The 21,183-nt window shown below is 36.9% G+C and overlaps 1 protein-coding gene across 1 annotated transcript in view; it reads right to left on the reverse strand.

Moving 5' to 3' along the window:
• LOC122529011 (fasciclin-1-like) overlaps positions 1-21,183 on the reverse strand; it is a 355,664-nt gene that overhangs the window by 27,747 nt on the left and 306,734 nt on the right. Inside the window, exons 4-5 of the mRNA XM_043654724.1 lie at positions 10,748-10,878; positions 8,927-9,023 (exon numbers count right to left, since the gene is read on the reverse strand). Of these exons, the coding sequence (XP_043510659.1) occupies positions 8,927-9,023; positions 10,748-10,878 (228 nt within the window). The remainder of the gene's footprint in view (positions 1-8,926; positions 9,024-10,747; positions 10,879-21,183) is intronic.

Here is a 21,183-nt window from a genome sequence, read left to right on the forward strand (position 1 = left end):
CCTCTCGTTCACGTCCATTGTCAGAGAATGAACTGGCACAGTCGCATCAAATTCTACGCGTCAGTTCTCAAAACCATTCTACATAGATTTTCGACTATAGAGGTCTCCAATCGAACCATCCATCAACCGCATATATTTACGTTCAAAAGAGCGCCCCTGCATCTGGCTCGAGTTATATACATAAATCTTCGTTCGCTGGCCTATCGATCCGGCTTCCGATCGAACAGGTTTTCAGGCTGTTTAATTTCCCGAAACGCGCTAGATCTCCCGATTTTTTTTTTTTTCTCGGATACGTTGTGAACGGCTATCGAATCGGAAGGATTCTCGGTCACTCGGATTTTCGATTGCGCGTGGTCCAAATTATCCGCCCTTCTGAATATACGAGCCTACGAATTCCGCGTCGCTCGATTTTCTGATTGTATCGGTTCTTGATTGATAGGATTCTCGATGATACAAATTGCTAAACCCTCCCCCACAAGTTTTGTCCCCAATAGGGACTATAGATTCCCAATTGCTCGAATTCGCGATAAACTCGGAGCTTTGAATTACGCGTCCGTTTCAGCCTAATTGCACTTTTGTTTCAATTGGACCTTTGTTAAAGCCAGATCAACTGAAATGCAGAAAATATGAATCCCATCTTTTCTGCATGTCGCAGAAAAATAACAAGAAGCACGCTCGCGTGTAATTCGTTCAATCGTCTTTCAACGTTAAATTACAAAAGTCTCAACAACAAAATGTATGTGTATAATATTTAATTTTAATACAATACCAAACTCAATATCAATATTGAAATATCAAATCAATTAAGCCAATCAATATTTAATATTAAAAACATAATATTACTGACTGAATAATACAAAGTACTAATGACAATAAAATACTAAATAATAAATCAGTATGATCACTCATATCAATAATATTTGTTCTTCGTATGAAGTTTAAGCTAAAAATCTTGAATCATTTGAGAAAACATTGCAGTGAATTAGTATAGCATATGAATTAATTATACAGATAAATTTTACATACTTCCATAGATACTTCCATGGATAAATCGTAATATTTCCAATATAAATAAATTACATTCGACGTTCAATAATAATTTATACAAATATAAATAAATTACAAATTAAATATAATTATAGATATATTACAATATATTATAATATATATTGCAATATATATTGTAATATAATATAATAAATTAAAAATTAAATATAAATAAATTATATTCGACTCGTTAAATAATAAACGAGATAACATGTGCCATCGACGTGACGTAGAAAAAGTCTCGAGCCTACTCGCGTAAGAGCAGCGAAAAAAAATTACAAATTAAATATAATATAATATAATATATTACAATATATTATAACATATATTGTAATATATATTGTAATATAATATAATAAATTACAAATTAAATATAAGTAAATTACATTCGGCTCGTTAAATAATAAACGAGATAACATGTGCCATCGACGTGACGTAGAAAAAGTCTTGAGCCTACTCGCGTAAGAGCAGCGAAAAAAAATTACAAATTAAATATAATATAATATAATATATTACAATATATTATAACATATATTGTAATATATATTGTAATATAATATAATAAATTACAAATTAAATATAAGTAAATTACATTCGGCTCGTTAAATAATAAACGAGATAACATGTGCCATCGACGTGACGTAGAAAAAGTCTCGAGCCTACTCGCGTAAGAGCAGCGAAAATATTTAATTAACCGGTCGATAAGACATCGCGTCTCACTAATTACTTGCACTTTCATGCTGAAACCATTTCGACCCTTGTCCCACGTTGGTTTAGTCTCGGGCGGCGTCTCTCCTGCGGGGATTCTGGCTAGCTTCAGCTCACAGGGTCTATGTAAACGGCCCCTAATGCGGTGTAATCGCGTAAAACCGCGGAGGCGAACGAACGTCGACGTCAAAGACGTGCGGACGCACGAGGGTGCGGCATCCCGGTTACAGTTGCTTACAAAAGTGTATCCGACATCCCTCACGATATTTCACAAACTCACTGTAGACCGTCTCTCTTACGAACATGTCACGCGTTTTATTATCTTTCACGAGTAGATCGTCTCGTGCGATAAATGATTTGAGATCTGTTTCTGACTCGGTCAATGTCTCGGTGATTATCACGATCAGGCTGTAAATATATTCGCGCAGTTTCATAATTTTTAGAATTAAACGCATGGAACTTAGTTTGCAATATGTATATATTCGTATCATTTGTGTGTGTTTTTATATACAAATTTCTACACCCGCAAATTCATTGAAATTCGACGAACCGAACCTGATGATACATACGAGAAATGGGGAAACATTTATTGCAAGTATACATTTTGTGTATACAATTATTTCAATATTAAAAGGTTCCAAATTTTACCAATACTCACGATAATTATTATATTTACAGCGATACTGGATTTTCAATTGTTCGCGCTGAAGCAGGTAATCCGGCTTAAAGGGATCAATTTCTTTTTTATATTTTCTCAAAGTATATGCTTTCGGAAATGTTTATGTAAATGGATTTGTTTGAATTCGTAAAATTGGCAAAGTTATAGATGTTTACTGCTCGCAACGTAAGTATGAATATTTTTGTACAACGGATAACAAAAACTTCAAATGTATTTTTCTCAAAAAATATTTCATTTCATAATATTATTATTTATTTTTATATTATTATTATTTTATAATATTTTATTTTTTGTAAGTATGAATATTTTTGTACAACGGGTAACAAGAACTTCAAACGTGTTTTTCTCAAATCCATATTTTTTAAACTGGCTGACGGGATATCTCAAGTTTTAGTCGACCGATTGACTTGAAATTTGGAGAAGATCTTCACCGAATGTGCCTCTATCGCATGAATTACGGATTTTAAAATCTGATGTTTTTTCTTATTTTTGTTTACCACCCAAAGCACAAAGAAAATCGATATTTAAACTTCAAAATGCTGCCATTTTTTAAATTTTCGACACCTCGCTGTTTCCGCGGTTCATGCTATAGCCATATTTACACTAATTAAGATGCTTTCTGGTTTTTTCGTTTCAAATAACCAGATGGACCGGAATCAAGTCAGCCATTCGAACCCGTTTTTAAAAACTAAAAACTGCTTCACCTAAGGCTATGTAATTTCCACAACTTTCATTAATTTCGTTAAAACAAAAATTGTATAAATACTCTTTAAATACTCTTTAAATCTGTGTGCGAAAACTGCATACCAAAACGTGTCATGGTTTCTTTAGAAAAAAAAAAATCCCCAAAAAAGTCGATTCTTATACCAGAATACCCTTTTAATTATGTTCTGGTAAGTTGTGATATTCTAAAATTTTTCCACGTAAATAATAATTTTTCTCTGGGCAACACTTTCGCGAGCCACTGTACGCACGTTCGAGGGTCGATGCGGCGCAACGAGCCGGCTAAGGACGCAAAATATAAAGCGTCGACTCACCGGACCGATTATACATGTACGTCCCTCATTATCGTCGGCGCGCGTGTAAAGGTCATTGCGGCGTAAGGGACGAGCCCGGTATGAACGATTGATTTCCGATTCGTGATAAGGCACGGCCAACGTTCCACGGCACCGACGCAATCGTATTAAACACCGGCCATCCTGTTACGAGCGTGTTGTTCCTCGCGTGACAAAGATAAACCGTGTCATCTGTTTTCCACGATCGAGGATTTCCAGGGTGGCTGGCTGGCTGGCTGCAGGCAGCTCGTTAACGCGCGTCGCTCCTCTCAAAGGGTGCAAACCGGGTGTCGCAGAGCGCGAGAAGAAGGACGAGCCGCAGGATACGAAAGAGTTTAGAAGTCGAAGAATGACAAAGGGTGAATTTTAGCGCGCGTCGGTTGATATTCGGGTGGCTGGCTTTCACTTTGTGGTTTCTTCGCTTTGTATCAGCCACGTTTCCATTGTCGGTTCGCTGTATGGGCGACGTTTTAAAAATTGTCAAGAGATACTTCTCAAGATGATAGTTATTTTATCCAATAAATATGATTCACGTATATTCCGTGATTCATCGTCGCACGATTTACTTTGTTATTATGTGATCCTTGTTGATCAGAAAAAATTCGCTACTTTTGTGACAATTACAAAAATCGATTCTTCCAGTGAACCGAGTTTTTTTTTTTCAAAAATAGGAATTTAGTTATGGAATAAAATTGGCTCTTTCAGTGAAATTTTCATTGCATGTTGACAAATGTTTGTTTCATCTCACGTACGTGTATAGTTCTTAATCGCTTTTTATGAAAATTGTGTCAGGAAAATGTGCGTTTAAACTTTAAACTAAAAGTGCGATGTTTGGATCCTCGTGAAAAGATGACTGTAAAAGTTTCAACGAAACTCAGTTCGTTAATAACGAATGTTGTTGAAATACTTTTACGTGTATGATAATTCACAGTGCAACAAGAAAATTGGATAATTCTTAACGAGCGAAAATGATCGAAACCTCAGATGACAGATTTAGGAATCTGGAGGTCTATTTTATTCACACTATTTATTTTCGCCTCTCTGATGAAGATTTATCGTTTATACTCTCGCGAGACGTGGAAGATGAATCTGTTTTTCTTTTTTTTTTTTTCAAAATCACGTACGTATTTTATGAGAATACATTTTGCTTGCTTTAAATAGTGTTAAAATTTTTTATTAAAAATTCGAGCAACTATTATTGCACTAGGCGATCGTAATATTTTATTTTATACATCACATATTTCCTTGCCTAAAACTTTATCAATAACTCCAGTCGTAAATAACATTCATCAAGCCTACAACTCGAGAACCACGAGCTACTTCAAGTTATTCACTTGTCAGCTTGCTTTTTGTTCCACTCTCGACTTGTTTCACGATTTCCCTCGTTCTTTTTCCTTTCTGCTTCACATCCAGTTTCCCAGGATATAACCCGAAGCAACAGAATTCTGCAAGCGGCGGTGCAAAGCTACGGAATCTTGCCAAGTTGTTTCACTGTTTCGCTTCGCGGTCAAATCATGCGCGCGTGTAAATAATAGCCGAAAGTATCGCAACGCAAAACAATTCAATTCCATTTCGAGAGGCTAGTTCGAAAGATTAGAAATGAAAAAATAATATTTGAATGGCAACATCTGCTGCCTGGATTCTATTTTTTTCTTTTTTTTTTTTCACGTGTTTTCCTTGAACAACTTCCTCAAAGGATTTGATTCACAGATTACACAATGCGATTAGAATAATAAACGCAGCGTGTTATTTTGTGAAAAATTGTTATTATAGTTTTAACAACTCCATTTTTTTTTTTTTATTTCTCACGTTACACCGAAACTTCTTAATTCACCAAGCACCAAGCACAGAAAATAACACGCGAATCAACAGAATGGAAAAATAATAGAAGATCCAACGATTCGAAAATCTGGCAATTTAAACGTTCGGAGCACCGAGAATCCGACGATTTGAAAACTTGTGAATTCAGAGATTCGAGAACGAAATGTCTGTTTCGTGACGTTCGCTGCCTTCACGAAAGTTCTTTTTCCCCTCCTCTCTATTCTGTTTCTGATCGTTCGACTGGTTGCTCGTGCCTCTCCGCATTTAGTATTTTCCAGAATCGTTGGCGAGAGACTTTATTTCTCCCACTCGCGACGTGGGATTCTTCTTTCGTTTCAGCTAATTCTGGATGCAGCCGGCAAAACTGTACGTGCCGGAGAGTTTCGCCGGAATTATTCACGATATCATGTAAGATGTAATCACGTAACGCAGCCACCGACGAAACGATTTCGTTCCCTTCTGTTTTTCTCTCCAGTGGCAAGCCCCGCGAGGGAGAATTCCTCGCACCGCCGCCTCGCGAGAAATAAACTTCTTTGTTTCCTTATCTGCTCGTTCAGACGGTTTCCTCTTTCTCTGTAAATTTTCAGCGGAACAATCGAGAAATACACGTATAATAGTTAATAGCTGCGGCTTTCTACGTGTTTGAGTGTTGCACAGATTGGAGTAGAAAAGACCTTTGACGAAAGAGCAATTTAACGCAATTTAATATTTCGGAATTTGGTACTTCGTTAATTTTGCAGTGTAAACATACTATTTGCACTGCTAACTATCGAGTATTAAATTAAACAAATAATTGACGAAAGAGAGTGGAAATAGAATCCGGAGGCTGGAGTCGGGTTATTTTCGAAAGTTCCTTCGAGAACGAGGTTGAGAGAACAACGTTTCGTTTCCTCGTTTCGTGGATTCTTGTTTCGTTCACAAGGGGGAATTTTTTGGAGTATGACGAAAAGAACGTTACAACGCACAATATTTCGCAGAAGAGAACTCACAAAATCCAAAGAGTATGAAGTGAATTGTAAAGCAAAGTTTACCTCCACTACCGGACGATCATATAAGTTTTTAGTTACCAACAAAGGAGGTAAAGTGAAAGAAGGAAAATTTAATTTTCGAACTTTCATACCGTTCCAAATAATATTTCATTAAATAATAAATTATTAATATATTAAATAAGTAACAATATATTAAATAATAGTAATACCTCCACTGGAAATAATAATTTCTACGGGCCGAGTAATATATCATCGCGATTGTTCAAACTGCCTTTCGCCGAAGATTGGGTAAATGATAAAATCCCCGTACACATTTCCTCCTGATGCATGACGTACATACGTTCAAAAAAAGATAAAATAAAAAAAAAAAAATGGAATAATTTTGTTCGACGCGTAAATACGAAAAATCAGCAGCTGAAATTGAAACAAATAGATTCCGGCGATCAACGATCGGCATTTTCCAAAAATCAACAAATGCAGCGAAAAGGAAGAAAAGAGAGAGAGAGAGAGAGAGAGAGAGAGAAGTGGGAGCACATTCCGAGGGGTTGATAAAACGGAAATTACACATGGAAATGATGCTGCCACGTTTTTCCCAGAAATTTCCAACCGTGTGTGCCCGCGATATCGGATACGTATTCGTAGCTTGATTGCACAATGTATATCCGCGGTTCGCACGTATGTGGACTCGGTGTACAAAGGAGCGTGAAGGGCGTGCACGAATCGAGTTTCGGCCCTCAAAAGCCCCGTTCCGTTCACGGGCGTGAACGTTCGAACCGCGTGGAAAAGCATTCGGGGAAGCACGTCATCGCCGCAGCTTTTCCAATCGAACGACAACGAGCCGATGCTTCAATGCCGCAGGACGTAAGGAGCCGCGACTTTCTTCGCTCGAGTGTTCGATTCGTCAACGCGGCCATTACCAATCGGAGAAACTTGGCGACGAGAGAGAGAGAGAGAGAGAGAGAGAGAGAGAGAGAGAAGAAAAGGAAGGGTAGAATTAAAAACGAAGGGCGTGAAAGCTCGATCCTTATTTTTTTTATCTCTTTTTTTGGAGGGGGACGGAGAAATGAATCTTCAGGTCTGAGAGATGTTCATTAGAAAATCGAAGGAAGATAAAAAAAAGAAAGTTTTGAAAAAGATACTGTCTTTGGAATGTAATTTTATTTCTGACAACGACTTTGGATTTTAATTTTTTATGCAGAAAGATAGTCCGGTGATTTGGCGTTCAAACTTGTCAGTGTGTTTCATAAATGAGAACAAAGCTAAAATAAGAATATCGTCCGAAACGAGTAAGATTTATTGGTCTATCGAAGGATATTCTGTTCGAACAGTTTTTCCACATTTCCGCAACGACGAACCCTCGTCGCCGGAATTACGTTCGAGCGTAAAGAGCAACGAACTGACTCATGCAGAAAATGACCGGTCGTCGCAGCGAGCGATCAATTAATCTCGATTGCGGGGGAGAGTTGCTTTTATCCCCCATGAAAATTGGCGAGGTGACGCGAAACGCTAAACAGGAGCGTCAAGATTACACGGAATCGCTGGTACATCACGAAACAGGCCCGTTAAATTATAATAGGCCAGCTGGAAGTTAATAACGCCGTTGGGTAGCGAACAACGCGAGCGTCGGCGCAGATACGATCGGCAATTTGCCGGTGCTGCTGTTTTTCGTAATTTCGCGATTAAAGTGGCGTGCGTTCGATCAATTTCCACGGGTCACGTGATCAAACCTCGAGTGTGAAATCTAGAACCACGGCGGAACAGATACTTTCTATAATTACGCCGAGGCGCGCCAGATCTAAACGAAACGCTCTTGTGTCGGGGTACATCGAAAGATGTAAACAATCTAAGAGAGAAAATTTTTAAAAAACACACGCGTCTGGACTTGGAATTTTTCATTGTATAATACATATTTTGCGCGTGTTTGCAATGTAATTATTCGATGAGATAAGAATGAGAGAATATCGTGTCTGACCATATACGGTGTAAACCACTTAGGTTTCAACAGAAAGACGAGTCTTTCTATATCCCAAAAATAATATTCTTCTTTTTTCTTTTCAGATAGAATTGTCTTCACAGAAAATACCATGTATGTTACAACTTTTCAATATAAAATATGAATCGAGTCGAGTACCGTGTCTGATCATGCACCGTATATTTCACTTATAGAGGAGCCTCGATTCAATGATTTCCTTCAATTCGCTTCAGTTAACAACACCGAACGATATATCTAATTAAATATAAACGAACTCAAGCGTTTATCGTGCAAATTGATAAACAAAAGATCCATTCAACAATCAATTCCAGTTTCGTGACAAATTCTGCGAATCGAACACTACTGAATCTATCACTGGTCATATTAAGTGTTAAAACGCGCACTATTTTATTTTAATACAAGTTGTCGCCGGCAAACGATTATTGAGATCGATCGTACTGCGAATTTCCGCAATGATAACTGAATTAGCTCCGCGGATTTCAGGTTCATGGTAAATGTAATCGATCAGAATCTGTCACTTCCGTGGACCAGCAGAACGAGCTGGCACGGTCTGAATCCTTTCACGGGGTTCGCAACAGGGGATATTAAGGTCCTTTCGGGATGATCGATATGGGAAGGTTGCTAAGCAGCTTACCCGGAAACCCTCCTCAACGGGGATAAGAAAGGTGTAACGTCCGTCCGCCTTGAAGACTTCCTCCTTCTTTTCCGTCACGATCCGCTGTCGGAAGATTCTGCAAGAAAGTTCGGCTCGTTAATTGAACATAGTTCTACTGCACTTTTTTCTCCTCCTGATTTTTGTTTACGCGAAATGTGACTCGTTATTTCTATGAAATTAGTAGTTGTAACGTTTGTAGAAAAAGTGACTTTGTTTTTTTGTTATTATTATTTTTTTCAATAGTTTTGTTATTATTATTTTTTTCAATAGAACAAAGTATTAGGAAGTTGATGATAATAGAATAATAATTTTGGAAAAAATCAATCAACGTAACTGAGAATACATTTCGAGAGTCTCTTATCTAGTTTCGTGGAAAAATAATAATTTTGGGAAAAATAGAAAATTTGGGAAAAATAGTAACTTTGGGAAAAATAATAATTTTGGGAAAAATCAATCAAAGTAACTAAGAATACATTTCGAAATCCTCTTATCTAGTTTCGTCCTCAAACTAAAATAATTGGTTCTGTACGGTTAATTTTTATTGAAACTTTTGCATCACAATTATCAAAAATTTCAAATATTACTTTTCCTACTGTATTTTAAAATAATTTTAAAATAATTTACAGATTCACAATGTTCGCAATGGCATTTCGTTGATTAGAAAAGTCGAAGAACGTGTTCGCGTGTTGTTAATTGTATCGAAACAGGATTAAATTAAAACGCGAAAATCCACGGGGATGAATTCTTGCGAAATAATTTATTAACAAAGTTTTTCTCGCGAAAAAGAAGTATATATGGAAAAAGTTCGACAGTGCTTTACGCAAGAGGAACAAGCGGGGACGTTGTTCGCGCGCGCCAACGGTAAATGAAATGCAGCGAAGCTTAAAGAACTTTCGGAAGGGTGAAGCTAATTCACTCAAGTTTTACTTACTCGGATGGCAAGCTCCACGGCAGCGGCGAGACTTTAAATATCGATAAAGACTTGACAAAGTGAGCATCGAAGTTACTTAGGAAACAACTACGAAAGTTAGGTTCCATCTTCATCTTTCGAAGGAACGTGAGCGGACTTTCGCCCGATGTATTCTACCCGCGAAGAAAGAAACTATGATCCGGTAAGTGATGGAAAGTGATAAGCGATGCTGAATAATAAAGAAAATCGGCGGGAACGTAATCATCCACGAATGATGAAAATAAAGAAAAATGGAGAAGATAGAAAAAATTGGATCGTCATCTTTTATTATTGAAGTTATCTGAATTTTGGAGTTTCACGGATAATATTTCGTTAGATGTACAGATCAACATATTACATTTATTATAACATTAATTTTTTGATTATTAGTAGTTCATATTCTAAATAAATCATCTGCATGTAATATTTAACCAAAAATAATAATTGACTGAAATTTTAATAGATTCAAGTGACAATATGTAGAATATATTTATAACTGTACATTCTCATATTTTATACTGAGCTATCTATTCTTAGATACATTCACTTAGAACTGATATTCGAATAAAATTAAAAATTAGTATATTGGCTGGAGATACAATATCATCTTGGAAAAGTTACGTAAATATTATCTTAAGAAAGCTTCCACTGACTTTATGGAAAAATCGTAAGTATGTTATGCTTCGATCGATGAATATTTCCCGAAGAAATATCTTATCAGAGAGAATTTTCGAGTTAATTTTCACTTGAATAGCTTTCGTTATAGTTCAGAAGAGAAACACAAAGTCATCGGGCAGAGAGAGCGAGAGAGAGAGAGAGAGAGAGAGAGAGAGAGAGAATTCGTTACTTACCGAACACGATGAACACCCAAGTCGAGATTCTCACTTTGATTCAGAAATTCGAAGGCGTTCGGGCTGTAGATCGGCATTTCCGCGGAATTCGAGCGCACTGGCTCCAACACTTCGTTTATTATGTGCAAAACCTGAAACACATCAAAATAACACGCTTACATAGTGCGTAATAATTATCAGATTATTTTATATCATATCTGTATTCCATTTCTAACAGATTAAATTAAATCCGAAACAAATCTTTCGATATCTGTTACTGCATACGTGTATAATTTTCATAGACATTAACATGTTACCATATTCCGCGTATTATTGCAGATTTTCTCTTTAAATAATCTTTTAACACGCAATAGAAATGAATATAAAATTGCTAATATTTCTTTCTCTAAACTATAATGAATATAATTACAGAATCATTTTATTTCGAACAAATTATGTGAAATTCAGCTAGAATTTTATATTTTATTCTAAAAGAAAACAAAGTAATTAATTTTCAACTTGGCGAATATTAAAATATGATGTGAAATTAGATAATTGCAAATTTAAGAAGGAAAAATTATTTAAACATTCAACTTAAATGGTTATTTTATGATAGGATCAGTCGTGCAACTTCGAATGGCTCGGTACACAGTATGCTCATTAAAATGATCGGACTTTTCGATTTGATGTGTGTATCACGTTTTTTGTCGCATTCCTTTTTGTCGCGTGTTATTCAGCAATCAAGAGAAATAAAGCTTTGAAATGTCATATCGCTCGGCTCGGGGTTGCCATCGTTCAGTTCGAATATCCTTTCGAAAATCCACTCGACTGACAATATCGTTGACGCCCGGATAATCTGTTTAATACGTGAATTCATCGACGCGAGATAATTTCAACATTATTCGATTTAACGCTTCCTTGCGTGTCTATTTACCATATTACGTAATACACGTATTACGCGACGCAAGCAATAAATTTAATATCTTAATAATCCTAATAATCCCTAATTGAGAGAGTTTGCAGTTTTTATTTTTGCAGTTCGACAGTTTGCACATTGTCAATGATTCAGATCAGATTCAACGAATCTGTTCTATCTCCGCGATATTGGTTGTGACGTTGCATTGCATCTCCACGCCATTGTCCCTTCTTTCACAGACGGAAGCAGACGTTCGCCAGAGACAAATCTCTCATGGAAAAAAGAAACAAAGAAGAACGCTGCTAGACGAATTGCCGTCATTCCGTCACTCGGCAACAACCCACCAAAAAAACGAAACCGATTCATCCTCCTCAGGATGGTCGTCCTCAATCGTTCACAAACGCGCGAGCACCTTTCGCAGAGAAGAAAGGGCAAACGATTGGGAAAGAGAGGGGTTCGTTATCGCGATGCTGGCTCGAATCGACAGGTTCAACGAGCATCGTAGTAAATTGCTGTCAGAGATGCAGCTTGCTTGTAAACGTAGGGAGTGTACAGTTAATCTCGGGTGGAAGCCGCGGGAACCGAGACGGTACAAGCGTTGCTGATGGTGTTCGGAGGCGAAGATATAGTAAGACAAACGACATCGCGGCCCGACGGCGGAGGAAAACGGGGACACGGAAACGATGGAGGAAGAAGATAAAGCGAGAACGAGGAGGAAAAACGGACACGAAGGAAACCTGGTGGATAAAGGGAGGGGGATGGGGTATTTATTCTGTGGCGAGGAACGCAACTATTTCACGGGTGTCGACTTGGATGCTGTTGGATGCAACTACCCCCTCTCAGTCTCCCCCTCTCACTCTCTCTCTCTCTCTCTCGATCTTCCATCCTCATTGGAAAAGGTGCACCGCCATTTACTATCCGAGAGTTTGCGACTCCAACGTCCCAAACCACTTTTTATCCCCTCCCACCCCTCGCGATCACGGTGATTCTTTTATCTCGTCGAAGAGTATTCCTCTTCAGCTCGATAACGCCGTTTTGTTCTTTTGCCAGATCGACGTTTTGCCACCGCGATTGGAACATGCTTCCAACGTGATAAAAATCGACGGTCATCGGCTATCAAAGGACTTTAGAGGGGTAAAGGATTTCACCGAGTGAATCATTTTAGATAATATTGAATTTGGATAACGCGCGGTACGTCGGGAATGAAAAGTTCTTGGGAAAGTCCTTTGCGTTTAATAGAAATATATATTCGTATATTATTACAATTTATTAATATGTCGTTGGATTGATACGTGGAAAATTTTGGAAAAGTAGAATCTTTTACGAAGCAAATCATTCTAGGGGGGATTGGACTGCGTGGTAAATTCAAATTGCTTGGAAAAATTTCGAAAAAATTGGAAACATTACTTCCTCATTAGAAGTGAGGCATTTTTCTAATTATTTTATAGAGAGTTTTCAGGCAGCTAGTAAAGTAAAATTACTTAAGACTGACGTTAAGACTCGACAGTAAGATACACGTCGGAAAACAAAAATCCTCTTCCCTTTAATATATACGTATCTCGATTGAAATTTCAACGCGTTCTCCATCAAAAAAAAAAAAAAAAAAAAAAAAAAAATGTACTTACTCCCCAGCACGTTATTTATTTGCGGTACAAGAAGGAGGAAAGCCATCGAAGACATACGTGTACAAACAATCGAGCATCGTAGTCAATAAATCGTGGAACGAAAATCTGTTATGTCGAAACGTTTCTTCGCCGATAGAGGCATTCTTAAAGCTACGCTCTCAATAAAGAAATACAGAGGTTGGAGAGATTGCATGATAACAAAGAAAATGGGGATGGAGAGGGGTGGAAGAACGTGTTCCATTTGTTCGGTACGAGGACTCCCAGCTGCAGAGGGGAAGTCACAAAGTCACCAAAGGGAAAACAATGATACGCGTTTGTACAGGAGTAGTGTGGGTACCTTGAAACGAATCGTCTTGTTCCTCTGCAATGATTGGGGACGAACGGACTTTCCGTATTCTTTTGACGTTCATTTATCTTACTTGCCGAACACGAATCACCGGGGGGGAAAAAAGATCGAAGTTTCCCCAACGAAACTTTAATTTTTTATGCAATTTCATACGTGGACGTATTCGTAGGATACTTGCGAATCTTGTAGTATCTTATAGCGGAGAATGTTTTGGTGAATTTTTTGTTAAAATTTAAGTATGGCAAATTTGATAAAAATATGGAGAGGACTGGATTGGAGTGAATATTGATAAAAATATGTTTCAGTGATATAGGAATTATTTTAGAATTAACTTTTCGATTGATTTTTGTATTTTTTTAAACAATTATTTTATTTTCGACAGCGAGAAAAATGATCGTGAAAGTAAAAATAATTATAAACACCTGAGGAAAATTTTTATTCCATGTTTTTACCATTTGCCTCGAATGAGTAAGTTCATCATTTAACTGCAATACTCGTGCAATAAATACTTAAAACATGTAACAACATGTAAAGAAAAAGACGAGCAGGAGAAATAGATAGACCAAATTGATAATATTCATCATCGCCACAAGTTTTTCACAGTTTCGTAAGAATCAAATCAACAAACGTATTCGACATTGATACATTTAAATTCGTAATTTTCAGACACCCATATATACTTAATATTAGTAGATTTACTAATCTACAATTTTTCAAACAAAAAAAAAAAGGCCTGGCTCGTGTAACATTCGTTTCTCAACGTTCCCTTCACGGTTTGCCTCGTGAAGTATTGACAAATGTTTAAGAATCACGCTGTATATGTCCGACAGAATGGAAGACAAGCGAACCGAAGCAACTTTTCGATTCGATTGCTCGGGACAGACAATCCTTCTCCGCCGGTTCACCCGTACAGAACGGTTTATATTCCTCCTCCGAATGAATTTTACACGGCGAATGTTACGTGTGGCGAGTGCCTGTTTCTGGAACGCGACATTTCTTGGGGACGAAGTATCTGGAACAACGGGCGTACATCTTTTAACGGAAGCGGACGTTTCTATTCCTCTTGTTGTTTGCGGTTAAAGGAATACATCTGTCTCGAAACAATCGCTGCGGAATTAAAGACACAATAAAAATGTGTCGCCGTGTTTCCGCCGTTTCCGATTTCATTCCTTCGATCTTCGTTTTTATCGGCAGGAAACTGTCTCAAAGAGGGAACGCGGACGAAATTATTACAAAAGGGAAAGTCGTAACTGAACTGCGAATTTCTGTGAAATTCACGAGATACTTGAATACGCGAAGGTGCATTCGTTATTATAATTAATTTTTAATTAAATAATCTTATTATAATTTCTAATGAATAATTTAATGGGTAAAGCGTTGTGTGTTCTCAATCTAGTGAGAATTCTAGATCAATTGATAAATAATAATAAATGATAACATTTGTATTGAAAGTGAGAATTTTGAAAATGACTTGAGACAGCTTTCGAGCGAAGCCTGAGATTCGATACGAATTTTTAAAATCGCAGTTTGCAAATTTAAAAATATTCTTTTATCCTTTTGATTTAGATGTAATCTCAAATGTCCACGATACAGAATAACGTGTATAAAATGTATAATAACATAATGCAATTTTCTTTGAAATTTGTTGACCAACAATTGTGCCCATAAAATGATTACACACGTGTAATTATACCCGCAAATGATGAAAACTGCGATTATCAGAATTGAAAAATCGAAGGAAATTAATCGCAATGACGAGTTTGCAGTTTACACATGTTTCAGATATAATAACATACTAACAAATCAATAAATTATAATTAACGGAACGGGGGACAACTTGTTACATGAGGGGGCAAGTTGGGAATTAGAACATTAATAGAATGAGATTGAATTACAATTCTGAGTAATTAAATGTTAACTGCGATAGAACGGTATCCATTTAGAATTAATATACTGAACGTTCACCGTATTATTATCTCTATTGAAATCCGTTGTTTTCATTACCGTGAAATTACATTGGGACAATGCAATTACCGAAATAATTTCCATGCGTGAAATATAAATATGTATTTACAGCAGAAATGTAATTCTCTTCGATTCAGATCTAGACAGATCTCAAAAACTTTAGCAGAAAAGTCTTTCATTTTAAAATAAAACTTTTATAAAATTTTTTATATTTAACTTTCATGTATATCATTTCATTTTATTTCATCTTCACACGTCTAAATCCTGCAATTCCACTTTTTATACAAAATTGAAAGAAATGATTACTCGTTGAAAATTGACTCGACGTTTTCAATAACTTCGTCACCAAAATATTGCCTAAAGCCCTCGTTGAAAATATCATTCTCCTAAAATTCAGTCCCGGAAATTCAGTTCCGTGAAGTTTTCTTAATTGCAACCCATACATTAGCGATATTTCAACGTTTCCTATTTATCTCTGGCTTACTTTGCCCCGGTGTTTTTATCACCGATGATAGAGCACAGGGGGGAATACTATGAGCATTTCTCTAAGAGGTCGTTAATTCGAAGTTCAGCCCGTTCTGGCCACCGTCTTGGGGCCAAAGTCACGTTTACACCCTCGAATGCGACCATTAATAAAAACAGGTGAATGGTTCGTTATGGCCATTCGTAATTAATTGTGTCCTCACGGCCGTCCCGCCGGAACACGTAAATTAACGAATGCTAAGTTAATGGAATGGAATTTTACGGTGGTTCTCCGACGCCTTTGTTTTATATTTATAAACCTATATACGCTGCGTACATATGTGCGTGCAATTTTTTTTTTTTAAATCTCTGACTATTTACGAGATTTCAACAACGAGAATTAGAAATTAAAAATCCATTTTTAACGCCACAGCAGTGAAAGTTGACGAGTTTCGAGTTTGAACATAATTGATTTGAAAGAGACAGGCAGAATCTGAAGTTAAAAATTCATTTCTAACATCGAGATAGCAAATACAGCCAATTGAAGGAAGAAGGGTTTCAAATTTGAAGTTTACGAAAGATTTCAGTAAATAATAAGTCCTATCTGTCAATTAAATCCTATTTATTAAATCAAAGGGAAGGGGGTCGAAACTAAATAGAATTAAATTCCTTTCTTCCCTTATTTTCTATTCTATTATAAATTTACCAATTAACCAGTTTCATGAATTACTAAATCACCAAGTCAGGACCAAGTTATCCTTTAAAATTCAAGCAACGTGCTCGGCACGAACAATCTACCAGCATCAATCCGCTTCCACGAAATAAAACAGACCATGCCCCCCTCCCCTCTTTGGGAACGTTAAAACATTCATCGTAGGAAGTCAACAAGGGTCCGCAATTGTTTCCAATGAAGGAACAGGGAACCCATTTTGGGTCACGACAGACAATTCATTCGGGCGATCCACTTCCGGGAACCATTACCGAATTCGGAATATCACGGCTAAGTAAGTGATACACGAGCGTAAAAACACGGTCCCGCGTTCCTTTTTACCCGTTTGGTCACACTGTATGTATGTATGTATGTATGTATGTATGTATGTATGCACGTACGTTGCGCTTGAACTCGCGTAAGATACGAGGGAAGCGCGAATTGAGAACATAAACAGCCAGTTCAATTCCATTCGATTACTATAAAGCCGTTCTTCGTACTGTACACACTTGCAAGAGCTGCGGATGGTTCCCGTGTTTGCCAGGGTGTGGCGTCCAGACACCATGGCGCCTGTCTACTCAAACCCCTTTTTCTTTCCTCTCGTTCGATCAACAGGCACGTCACGCGCGATTAAAACCAGTCTGACTGATGTTAATTTCCCTTGGAAATTGGGTCGAGACCTATGTACGTATTTCTGTTGTTGGTGGTTTTACGACTGACGCGTGTTTCTTCCTATGGATTTCTACGATATTTACGAACGAGTGATTTATGATAATATTCGAAATTTCTACGCGTTAGTGATATCCACGTTTTAGAGAAGTTTCAGAAGTTTTCCAAACAGTTGGATATTTATGTATTTCAGTAGATAATAATTTCAATAATATTCGAAATTTCTACGCGTCAGTGATATCCGATTAAAAACACGTTTTCGGGAAGTTTCAGAATTTTTCCAAATAGTTGGCTATTTATGTACTTCAGTAGATAATAATTTTCGTCGGGGACAAGTTCCATTGGAAATTTCTGACGTTTCGAGAGAACATAAACTACGAGTTCGTAAAAAAAAAGATTAGAACTACATAAACGAGTTTATTCAAGCTCATAAATAGTCGCAAAGCAACTAGTTCAATGTTAATTATGAAAAACTGCGCTTTACGAGCTGAAGAAGATTTACTAGAGCTAATTGAAAATCAGAGCGAAAACGATCGCGCGAAGAAGTTCGCCGGATACAGAATCGTTTACGCGGGGATCAACGACGAATTAACGACTACAGGCTGGTACTCACAATCTAGAAAACGAATCTCGCGTTCTGGAGATGGTTCTCCGCGGTCGCGTCGGCTCGGCTCGTCTCCTTCACGATGTAATTTCCTTTTACGAGACACTCCGCCCAGCCCGTGAAGAAACTTCCCCCGGGAGGCTCGGCAATGCGACGGGACAAGGAGAAGGGAAAAGTATCAGGGAAGTTGCTTCCCGAGCGGTAACTCGATTTCGAACGAAATAAAGCCGAGGTTTCGTCGTGGCGTAAATGCCACTAGCCGAATCTGTCTGTGAGCCAAACGTGGACGAAACAGGGTCGCGTTACGGTTTGTTGAAAAATGCACGCCGCCGCGAGGACCACGGAGAGAAGAGGATTGCCGCCAACGACACAGATGTGAACAAAGAGAAGAGCCAGAAACGGTCGGTAGACCGCGAGAAATCGCCGGTAGGAGTGAAACAAATCATTTTATGAATAATTAAATTCAAACCATACAGACGTACAACGTGGCAGGTTGCTTTCTTCTTTAAAGAGGGCAGTAGTTTTAGAATTCACTGTGTTCTCGCTCGCAAAATTATTTATCGCGGCCGAAAAAATACATTGTGTGCAATGTCTATTTGTACACCTTGTTGTACATCGCGCGCGTGTGTGTATGTAAATATGTAATTTCGTAGAAAAACTCGTGGAATAAATGTGTGCATGTAAAAGTATTTTCGTTAATTTTGCCAAAGACTTTGCAATTGCAGAAATACATATTTAATTCCAGAATCAAATAAACAAACGGTTGATACCGCGATTGACACGAGCGGTGAGGTTTCAATATAAATTCACGCGTGATTTATCGCGTTTTTCGTCCGCAATCAGAATTTATTTTTCGATTGCTGATGAAACAGCTGCGTTTTTGGCCCGTGTCAAAGATATTTCCACAGACACGTAATTAACAATTGCAAATAAAGTAAAAATTCTGTTAAAAGTATTCCTCAAAGATCCTTTCTCCTTTCAACAGAATGTTTTATTGGAATTTGACTTTTCTCGTCTAAATAAACAGGTGATTCAGAGAAGATATCAATTTTTTATTAAAGGAAAAAAAAATTATATTATTCATTAGCCAAGAGAATACTGATTTCAAGCGTTATTCCATCTGATGGTATAACTGACTACAAATCCTGTGCGTGCTTTAACCAAGCAGAGATTACGTTTCGACAATACGAATTATCAGTATATCTCAATATTGTGAAATCACTTTGATTTTTTGCCAACAATAACAAGGAAGCTTTAAATTGTCTCATACCGTAACTCGTAATAATACCCAATCGATTTAACGGTGAAATATTCCAGCGCTCCATATCCATTTTGCCGCGAGTGCGTCATATATTTTACATATCTATCGAATTGAAAGCGGATATGCGCGCATTATTCCCATACATTTCTTTCTCTCTCTCTCGATATACGCATGCATGCACGCATATTCTATCTTTCGCTATACGGTATCAAGATGAAAGTCGAATTTGTCTTTCAATGGAAATATCCTTTTAAAAGCGGGGATGCTGTGTATCTTTGACGTTTCCCATCGTCTTCCGATTTTATGACATTTGTTCTATCCAAACGACGTAATGAATACAAATTGATCATAAATTTAAATTGAAACGGCGCCGACGCGACTAGCATCTTCTAGATGAAACGAATTCAAGTTAACAAACTTTTCATCGGGTCCTCGTTCCTTTTTACATCGCGCTCGGCTTCCTTTGATTTCCTATCGATTTCGTTTGGAACAGTCAGAGGTTTCGTTTAACTTTGGTGATTACGTTTCGAGAGAAAGAGATAGGGATTTATATATTTGTACTTGTATTCAGTTGTTTATGTAATGTATTTACTTCTACCCGGGGCAGAGACGTTAAAGACGAAAACTTTGAAGATGTTGAAATAATTTACCCGAGCATTGAGCATTGCTTTTAACGTGGATTTTAGTCGATGAAAAAATTAGATCAAATTTTTTCAAGAATCCTGTCGTATAATTTTTTAGTTACTACGTTGGTTTTGTTGTGAAACAAGATTAAATTACGAATGTTTAGTTATTGATCAACATTCAAATTGACGCATTTGTTTATTTTTATATATTTACATTATCTTTTGCTTTCAGCTAACACCAGCATATACCAGCATAGAAAATTTGCTCTTCACTTTGACGAAATCCCTTTTTAACAGAGACTACGCGTAATTAAACTTCAATTGTACAACAATTTATTTATTTCACTGTGGAATAATATTGATTTCTAAATTGCTAAAAATTTTCCCAATCGACGTATTTTCCAGAAAATATTTAAACAGTAATTATATAAAATAATTTAAAATCAACATCAGGAATAATATGTAATATGTATTAAATGTGAAAACGAAATTTTTGAGATCATCTTAACAATAATTCACAAATTCATTTTCCAGCCAATTAAACGTATTTCGAATCACTCCTTTAATCAGATATTTATTTCGATATGAACGCAAATTATTTTAGATTCTATTACTTATAAATAGCAGCATTATCGTCTGATTGCATGCTTCATTTCAATTCGATTTTAAACCTGCCGCTTTCACCTCCCGTGTGTCTGATTGATTTTCGCTTACGTTCTATTTAATTGTAAATCAAGCATGATCGATTCAATCTAGATTCAGCCGGCACGTGTATTTTTAATTAAATTTATAATCTCTCGCGCTCCGTGCCGAATTCCCAAGTTCGTTTTACAGTGGAAATTTTACAGAATTTTAAATTAATTCAACTTCCTGGTCTCATTCACCTTCGATTTAGAGTCAATTCCCGTTTTATTTTAATCCAACGCGTTTCCATCCCTATTGTTCGAGTGTGATTTAATCGATTTCAGATTAATGTCAATTTCATTTCTATTTAGTTGCATTTAGTTGAAATATTAGTACAATTTAAGCCTACGCGGCTTTGGTCAATTGAATCGATAGTAGTTAATAAATGATACAGTTCTGTGAAATGCGTTATCTATTCTCTCTACGCCACGGTATGCTACATATCAGCGAATATCATGTAATATTTTTATTATTTGTTACTTTAATCGAGCAACTTTAACAAAATTATATGTGTCTCTTTTCCGAAAAAGAAAGATCTACACGCGAGACAGTGTAATAAATAGATTTTGTTATTGAATATTTAATATTTA

This window comes from Frieseomelitta varia, unplaced genomic scaffold (genome assembly GCF_011392965.1).
Source record: "Frieseomelitta varia isolate USP_RPSP 00005682 unplaced genomic scaffold, Fvar_1.2 scaffold_275, whole genome shotgun sequence".
NCBI classification, from domain to species: domain Eukaryota; kingdom Metazoa; phylum Arthropoda; class Insecta; order Hymenoptera; family Apidae; genus Frieseomelitta; species Frieseomelitta varia.